This window comes from Centruroides sculpturatus, unplaced genomic scaffold (genome assembly GCF_000671375.1).
Source record: "Centruroides sculpturatus isolate CEXI.00-Female unplaced genomic scaffold, Cexi_2.0 scaffold512, whole genome shotgun sequence".
In the NCBI taxonomy this organism is placed as follows: Eukaryota; Metazoa; Arthropoda; class Arachnida; order Scorpiones; family Buthidae; genus Centruroides; species Centruroides sculpturatus.
In genome coordinates, this window is record NW_019384734.1 from 377,619 (window position 1) to 387,543 (window position 9,925).

General features: G+C 30.5%; 1 protein-coding gene and 1 long non-coding RNA gene across 3 annotated transcripts in view; both read right to left on the bottom strand.

Annotated features, from left to right (window-relative positions):
• Window positions 1-8,818, bottom strand: part of LOC111628258 (ribosomal oxygenase 1-like) — a 37,457-nt gene extending 28,639 nt beyond the window's left edge. The window contains exon 1 of the mRNA XM_023372009.1: window positions 6,877-8,818. Coding sequence (XP_023227777.1) covers window positions 6,877-7,196 — 320 coding nt within the window. The 5' untranslated portion in view covers window positions 7,197-8,818. The remainder of the gene's footprint in view (window positions 1-6,876) is intronic.
• Window positions 208-2,394, bottom strand: LOC111628259. Of its 2 annotated transcripts, none has more exons than XR_002757145.1 (3): window positions 2,280-2,394; window positions 792-905; window positions 208-712 (listed from the first exon to the last, which is right to left on the bottom strand). It is a non-coding gene; the product is annotated as an uncharacterized LOC111628259 (long non-coding RNA). The 2 variants fall into 2 exon arrangements; XR_002757146.1 differs by having other exon boundaries at window positions 669-687.
• Window positions 8,819-9,925: the final 1,107 nt, after the last annotated feature.

Genomic DNA, 9,925 nt, shown 5'->3' on the forward strand with positions numbered 1-9,925 from the left:
GTCGATGTTAAGCCTAACAAAGACTATTGTATCGTTAAAAATTATTTTTTTATTTTGTACAAACAAAATAAATATATTGAAAAATATAAAAATAATAAAAAATTATACTTCAGATGTTAATTTAGTATCAAAAATGTAAAATATTTGAGTAGCCCAAGACATAGCCAAAGATTGAAGCGCCACAGCACTGGCGAAAATTTAAATTTGCCGACTGGAATTCTTTCGGATGATTGACTTTTGGAAAATCGACGCTCTACTGTACTTTATTTTTACTTAAATGAATATTAATTAACTCTTGATTGTAGGTGAAGCAACTGCAGATGGGCTTTCATGCACTGTGTCATCTTGATGTACTCCATTAATAGCTCATTGTATGAAGATCGTACTAGTATAACTATGTCCTTTGACTTGTCTGCACTATATACTAGCACAGTTCACTTATCAGTTCTATCAATAACTTTTCCCCTATGTATTTGTAATAAAAGAATATAAGCATTTCTGTAACTTATTTTGCTATTTACTTCTTTTTAACATATTATTTGATAAAATATACTATACTCAAGTAAAACAATAATTTGATTCTTTTTGTTATAAGTTGGTTTTATTTATAATACACTTAATTTTAAATTGTATTTTAAAAATTAACAAAACATTTTCAATAAATTTTCATTTGGAAGAAAATCAATTCTAATCCATAATAGATATAGATAAACTGTAAATGACAGACATCTTTCATTAAAATAAATTTACTTAAATATAAAAATATACATAAAATTATTTTAACTACTAACCTTATAGTAATTCCATACAACTGATGAATAAGCGCGGCCAACTGGATTCAATGTCTCTCGTTTTCCATCAACATATTGCGTAATATCAATGTTTTCAGAATAACACACTCTTCTCTTAGAAAAACAAACAAAATACATATATAATATTTAAATTATGAATTAACAAATAAATTAATAAAATTAAACTAGGACATTGCGTAACTTTGTCATATCACAATAGAATTGAGGCAGAGCCAGAAAGAAAGAAGCAATCCCTGCACTTGTTAGGAACAAAAGAGGCAATCCTTGCATTGGCCAGGTATGGAGAAATGCTCCTTATGCTTGCCGCCATGGAGAGGCAATCCAAGAACAAAGCAATCGATGCTTTGTTCTTGTGTTTTGTTTGTTTTTTGCACCTATTTTCCATTAGACATGCTCAGTCACATCAGAGAACATGAACATTGTCAGTTTAACTCTTCTGTATATTGAAAACATCTTAATCCCTAATTTTACATTTAAATGGACACTCATTACATTTTTTGGATTTCTCATCACAATTAATGAAAAATGACAAATTTTTATCAAAATCAGCCTATTAAATTTTGAGAACAAACTCAACTCTACAGCAAAGTCCATAGAACACATACTAGTGACCGTGAAACATCACACGACAAAGTCACACGATATGTGCAATATTGCTTTGTTGCATATGCTAGTAAAATAACTTTATATCTTGAAAACAAGATCATGGACCCCTATTTTTTATTGCGTTTTTGAATTCTTCATCACAATTAATGGAAAACGACAAAGTTTAATCAAAATCAATCAAACAGATTTTGAAAATGAACACAATTCTGTAAGCCTCATAGAAGAGGCTTCACTTACACTCTGCCTCAATAACAACAAATTTATGAAAAATTGACATTAAAATGTTGGATTCACAAGAAAAGTTTTGTAATAAAATGTTAATTTGATTAAAATGCAACTGCCAAATAACAGATTTAAACTGCTGACCTTTAAGAAACTGATCTAATATTAAGTCAGCTGAGCCAACACAGCCTGGCAGTTGCCAATGTATTTGATAATTTTAAATAGCGACAACAATAAGCTTATAGTTACATCATTTAGCAGAAAAGTCCATTACTATTAATTAATATTATAAACTTTCATTATTGCTATTATTTAAAATTTCCAAATTTAATTTCATATATAACTTGCTAAAAAACTTTTATTTTTTATAAAGATATAAAGAGAAATAAAATACTGTAAAATTCATATCCTATAAACAGAAAATGACTTTCTATAAAACAATTAATTTATATTATATATTATAAATATATAATTTATAAATTATTAATATGTATAATACATTAATAATGCTTATTGATTTAACTAATAAAATAAAAATAAAAAATAAGAATTCAATTTGATATAATTTATAGCAGTATAGACTTAACTAATTGCATGTTTTTACTGTTAAAAGCAAATTATACAAAATAATAAACTTACTTGTTTTAAAATTTTATCAAACTCTTCACAACTAAACAATTTATTATAATAATTTTCATTTTTTCTTCTTACAAGCAAAGGCTTTTTCTCCCATAAATCTCTAAATTGAAAATATAAATGGTATATATTATTTCTTATCTATGAAAAAACAAATAAACAAAAAACACCACAAATCTAATATAAATTAGTGACTAAATTTTTTCAAGAATGCAATGCAGACTTTCTTGAAAGATACATGAAAATAATTAAATATATATAATAAAATTATTTTAAAGAATTTTCGAACCTTCTTGTTTCATTATAACTAATGGTATTAATTTTTAATAATAAAAAAAATTACTTCAAATATTAAATTAATTTATTAAATATTCTCCATGTATTGAACTTATAAAACATAAAACAAAAAACTACCATTTAATGAAGAGTATTCTTATCAGACACTTTGAAAAAACAACTATACAGATAAAAATAAGTTACTATACAGATAAATACATAGAATAACTAAACTAAAATCCAATATTTAAATAATTTTTACAACTATTTTGCATTCAAACTTTAGAAATAAAATTTGTTTTTAATATAGTTTTAGAAATCAATAATATAAAATAAAACATTTTGAAAACTGATAGAATGCAAATTAAATAAATCCATATGTGAATTTTACTATTTTGGCAATATATAACATACGTAGGGGGACCCAAAAAAACTGGATTTTTTGTATAAAAACTTTATTTATTAACTTTTTTGCAGAATTCCTTCAGTCATCTTCCAAGTACTCTCCATTAGATGCAATGCACTTGTCAAGTCCTTTTCCCCACTGTTTGAAGAATCTCTGGAACTCTTCAAATTTGATATCGTCCAGTGCCCTTAGCAAAGCTGCTTTTACCGCCTCCACATCATCAAAACGCTTCCCTTTTAGATTTTTCTTCATTTTCAGAAACGGAAAAAAGTCGCACAGGGCTAGGTCTGGTGAATATGGAGGGTGGGGAACGACAGGCCATCCCCGAGAGGCCAAATAGTGGGTCACTCGTAAGGCGGTGTGTGCAGGGGCATTGTCGTGAAGAAAGAACCAGTCACCTGATCGCCAAAGTTCCGGGTGTTTTCTTCGCACATCCTCTCGCAGATGTCTTAAAACATTTTTGGCAGATTTTTTCAATGTTTTCATTGTTTCAAGATGTTGAAGGATGCCCAGAACTTCACAGGTGGAACAAAATAACAGTAAGAAAAACACAACACTACGCTCAAATGTAAACCTACAAACTGATGCCATCTGCACAGCTGTTTTGTGAAGGTCTCTACTAACCCCATCTAGCGGGAGAACTCTCTACTACGTCTACAAATGGCAGCGCGCTCTCAGTTCGGTTTTTTTTGAGTCCCCTCTCGTATAACATTAGTTTTCTTTTTACTTATTAAGATTACAAAGATAAATTATCAATATATGAACATTGTGTATCTCAATCAATGATAACAGTTTATCATATATTTTCTATGTAATAATTAAATATGTTCAATACAGCTTTAAATATTTATGGATTGTATGTACATGTATATATGTTAGACTCAAAGACAGAAATCGCTCATTGAGCGAAAAAACTGACCACGACGCATTGTGGTTGTTTCAAAAGGCCACAAAGCGAAATTCACGTCGTGACTTTCATGATATTTGACCACTACACGTTGTGGTGATTAAGAAAAGCCATAATGCATTTTGAACGTTAGCTGATGCAACCACGATACAGGATCATACAACGCACAGTGGTTTGTAACTTTAAAATATGGATTATAGGTTCGAAACATTTTTATTTACAATTTTTAATGCCGAACAACATTAGTTCTACAAGTTTTCCTAGAAATTTAATTTTCATACTTAAAAAAATTTGAAAAAAATAAAATATATGGAGAAAAATACACATTTGTTTCTTTTGTTTTACTAAAAAGTGCTAAAGGTCTAACTACATATACTTGTAGGTGCTTGATATACTATACACAATAAAATAAAAATCAGCTGCTAAAGTTAAAAACCACTGTGTGACAGATTTATTATAGTTAAAAGCCATCACACATTCTGGATGTTATCTAATAACAAGGTGATGATAAGAAAATAAAACTTTCTTTTTCATTATGATATATTTATCTTCAATCATCTTATATACACAGATAACAAAATTATTCAACATATACAGAAATTTAACTTGGTTACTTTACAACGTTTAATTATTCGTGCATTTTATGTTCTTTGAGTGACATTTACATTTTTATCAATACAGCATCTTTTACAGTGACACATTATAAACCCTTGCTTACTTCCAGATGTTAACATGGATGCTGAGCAAAGTGTTAATAAAGTTGAGGGTACATTCTGAATATTAATAAAGTTACTATAGAAACTGTAAATTCATTATGAGCATAAAGTTGATCAAGAAGACTTTCCTTGTTTCCTAACTGATAGAGATCTGATGGATTAATGCTCATAACAGCAGCTAAAATATTTCTGGGAGCTGCACGTCCCCTATCAACATTAGGTACCCCAACTAAAACAATCAAACCAATTTCAACTGCAGAAAATTACCCTAAATTGAGAAAACTCTCCAAGCTTGAGCTCAAGCTCAAAAAAAAAAAAAAAATAAGACAAACAATTCTATGACACAGATCCCTGTACTATTATTGTGAAATAATAATCAGAACATTTCTTAATTCATTGTTTTCGAAAATTTTAATAATTAAAATGTCTTAGGATTTTTAGGCTTTATCAAAGGTATTAATTTACATCTGATACGGAGAATGCCAATGGCTCAATGGTATGAAGGTTGAGAAAAGTGAAATCCTACTCAGGTGTAATATACAGTAATACCTCAGTTTTGTTGACTTCAGTTATCGTCGGTTTTGGATTTTGCCGAATGTTTTCAGATGGATTATCAACGAAAACCGAAGTATCACTGTACAGTGTATACACATGTACTGTACCTAGCATCAATCTGCATTATTTCTTTGCTTCTGTTGTCCTATCCTAAAACCCTCCAGTTATAGGGAAAAACAAAATGGTTTTAGCTAAAACTTTTTCCAGCGAAACTTGTGGAGCGATAAGTAATAGCATCAGAACACAGGGTAGTTTTACCCTAGATTTACCCTAAATATCAGACTACCTGAAACATTACTCTCAGAGGTTGAAATTACTTTAGAAAAGGGTAATTACCCTAGAAATGGCAGCACTGGTCAAGAACGAACACAATACAAACTCCCCAAGTGTTTGCAATGTGCCCGTTGACAAGTTACAACCTATCATTTGTATCATGGTTGCATCAGCTAACGTTCAGAATGTGTTATGGCATTTCTTAATCACCACAACATGTAGTGGTCAAATATCATGAAAGCCACAATGCAAATTTCACTTTTTTGGTCATTTTGAGTTAGCCACAACATGTTGTGGCTGTTTTTACAAATGCCATGATGCGAATTTTGCTTTGTGGCCTTTTTTTCGCTCAATGAGCGATTTCGGTCTTTGAGCCTAACATATATAAACAATCCAGAAGGTGAAAGTAATAGTGGCTGAGAGTCATGGAAAACTGTGGGCACTAAAGTCATCATCCCCAGTCAATGCCAAGTATAGTTATATCTAAATTAATAACTCTGGAAACAAAGATTGGACAGATGTCTAGGTAGCATAATTGGAAACACATCTGCACGATAAACAACAGTTGCAGGTTTGAATCCTGCTCAGAGCCAATTCTTTTTTCCAGAAATTCTAAATTAAAATTAATTTAGGCCTATTATAATTATTAAAATTATCACAAGATGGCAGTCTAACCACCTATCTCTACTTGAATTACTTTACAGCTAATTATTATATTAGTCTTATTGCAACCTGATAATACAACAAATCACTTGGTATTAGTAATAAAATTCTGATTATAATAGCAAAGTTCTGTAAGTGTATTTTAATTACTAATATAAAATTTATTGTAATTTATTTACAATACAAATTGTAACTAAAATAAATAAATACNTTTTACAAATACGTGTGCCGGGCTGTGAACGGCTCACATATTTGTAAAATCTAAGTGACTCGTACAACATGGAATTCATATAAAATGGAATTATCAACAGTGTTATAGGGGGGCTGACTGTAAACATCAATCTCAGAAATATTATATTAAACACAATAAAGAATCTAATCAATCAATTTGAATATTTAGGATTCAATTTAGAATTATATCATTAAAATAAAGTGACTCAAATTGGAAATATCTTTATGTCCACATAGAAGCATACTTTGTTGATTTTGGCATATTCTTAATTTCATAATATATATTTTTTATTTATTAAAAAATTGATAAAAATCAATTTTTAAGACCAGTTTTTAATCTACATATAAGTATAGAAAAAGCAAATTGGAAAATTGAAATAAATGTGAATAGTAATAGTTAAACTGATAAATATTTATCATGCTACAATCATTAATAATACACTTTGTGAGTTACAAAACTGTAATATTTTATTAATCTTTAAGCAATATCAAATTAATGAAAATAATTAAAGCTATTTTTTAACAAATATTTTTATAGTAGTATACAAGATGAAATAGACATGTAAAACTTACACATTTGCACCGACAAAACTTCCAAAGTGATCTTGAAGAACAGAATTCAGTTTCCAAATTTTCTTACTGTATGTTTGAGGATTTAAAAATCTGACTGAACATCCATTCTGCAATGTAAATATGAATGATATTGTTGATATTATAATTAAGAATGTATACAGTCGAGTCTGCATAAGTTGACACCCCAAGGAAAAGTGGAAATATGTTGAGTTATCCAATATAATGACTAAAACAAAATTGAAAAAAACCACAAAACTACAATTAGGAAAATACAGTAGTGCTTTATACAGTACATGCAATGTATCTCTCTGACCATCCATCACTGGCACTAAAGTTGGTTTCTACTCCAAGTACCTCAGTGATTTCCATTGCTTTTTGTTTCAGGCCCCAAAACAGGAAGATTTGATGAATGAATTTTCTTTAGCCAATGTACCAGAGCATCTTTGACATCTTTGCATGGCAACTTTCTCTGGCATTTTCAAGACAGCTGCAATGAAGACCCTAGAAAAAGTTTCTTAATTTCCTCTTTTTCCTTCAGAATTCCCATCAATGTTGTTCTTGGAAGGTTTTCTTGTTTTTGTAAATTTGGCTTGCAAAGTTTTATTACATTAAAATTCAGATACAAGTTTGTATTTTTTCTTCAGCTTAAGCATTGTTAGGTTTTGGATACTCATTTCTAACAGAAATGTTAAACACTTGCTGCAAATAACACATGAATGAAAGGCGAGAAAATGCAAAATCTGATTCTGCTGTGATGTTAAGCTGTGTGGTGTGAACTCACATTTTTCAGGAGGAGAATCAACTTATCAGACGTCTAAACCTGTGGTTTTCAATCTTTTTGAAGTCGGGGAACACTAAACTTTGACATTTTTTTCCGCAGAACACTTACAATATCAGCTTTAAAGCAGGGGTGACAAACCTTTTTGATATCAAGAGCATACTAGGTTAGTATATGACATCATTGGCATTTGCTGATTACATTCCCATACAAAAATTATTTTACATTGTATTGATTTTTCTTTTACAACAATTTTTAATTGTATATTTGATTTTTTTCATGAAACACTTGAAGTGGCTTCATGAAGCATGGACCACAGATTGAGAACCATAGGTCTAAACAATTGTGGGACAGAAAAAGTATGTCGATTTATCCAGTGGTGATGAGTTAAACACTGTTGAATAAACCAGAGTTTTTTAAAATTAATGCCTATATAAATTGGCTGGGACCACAGAAAACTGACTACTTAACTGACAGTGTCTAGTTATACCTATGATGACTTATGTGGACTCAACTGTATATGGATAACAACATGACTAAATAACAATTATTACTAATATGTAAATAAACTTTGAAGGTTTTGAAGATCTTTAGAATACCAATTTTTCTGATATAAAAGTATGAACTCTTTTTTTTTTTAATCTAATGTGAAACTCTTTATCATATTTTTTTCTGTGGTTTGAAGTTTGAATCTGAATTGGTGTCTAATTGTTTTAATGTATTCACACTCCTGTATTCTGTCTTGCACATTTGTACAGTTCAAGAACTCTTCTGATAAGAGCCCTGAATGATGCCAGTTTATAGCTAATCAGGTCATAGGACATCTGCAGTATAAATAGCAAATTATAAGTTGGTTTTCTATAAATATTTGTAGTGATAGCCTCTCCTATTAGTGTGAACAACACATCCAGGAAATGCACACCAGTAGCACTTTCCTACTCTAATTTTATTTTTAATCCATATGGGTTGGTGATATCATTGATGAAGTGTTGGATCTTAGGTTGCCTTCTCCATATTATTAACATATCATTTAGGTCAGTGTTCCACTTACTTTTTCTACTTGCACACACCCATGACTCAACATAGCACACCAAAATGTTATTCCCCTCAAAAACATATGATATGATACTAGTAATAGAATTATGTAATGCCACTAACCTATTATTATTATTATTATTATTATTATTAAACAGACATCAACACCTGTGAGCAAATTTATTTTACATTTAATTTCTTAGAATATGTAAAAAATGCATGGCTTGTAATAAAGAATAAACAAACATCATCTTATTTCATCAGTGCTATGGCAGAGAATGAAATACAAGCATAAGAAACACAGCAACTGTGATAAAAATATATAAATAAACCTTGATAATTCATAGAAGATGTAAAAGTTCACGTCACACCTTTCACATGGCGACGGCACACCAGTTGCAGAACACTGATCTAGGTATCTTGTGTATAGTGCAATGCTTTAGTCATATTTAGGTAAAGTAATGGTTTCCAAAGATCTGAGTACCATTTCACAGAATATCCCTAACAGGGAGCTTCCCACGGGGACCCCTCTATTTTCATGTATAGTACATAGTGCTGTTGATTAAGAAAAATGAGGAATATATCACCAAGTGCGCTAACTCCAGCATTTCAGTATGTAATTTTACAAAATCTCTCAGCTTCCTCAATAGAAAATCCCTTAGGTGGCAGAAACAGGGCTCTAATCTGACTGAAGGGTACACATTGTTTGGAAGTTGAGTATTGTAATATATTCTTCACCATTTAGCTTTAATTGTTGGAGTTTCTGAATGAGCTTTAATGGTTGTGTAATGCTGTATTCATAAATGGTGACAAAGGTGTTGAAAGTGCATTCCAGGGTGATTGTAAGGGAACAGCACTTGTCCACTACTGTCCTTATGCTCCTCTTTGATTTGTGGACTTTTGCAAACCCAAAAGCCTTGGGATAGATGAAAGATGACTATTGCTTTTTTCCATTTTGAGATTTCATGCTAGAGCCATAGATGCGAATCACTTAATTAACTCCCATGTCTGACTCGAACAAGATTAAAAGGACGTAACACTTGTGGCCAAGTCTCATTCAACAATTATTAAATAATCATTTCCCCTGAAACGTTCATGGAATGACTCGCGAATGTCAACCAACAGCTGTTCTCAAGGTCAAACAGTTGTAAACACCATACTACTACATGTCTCATTGCAGGTTGTGTTACATGAAGAAAGAAAGAAAAAAAAAAATACAAATTTAGGATTCATAAA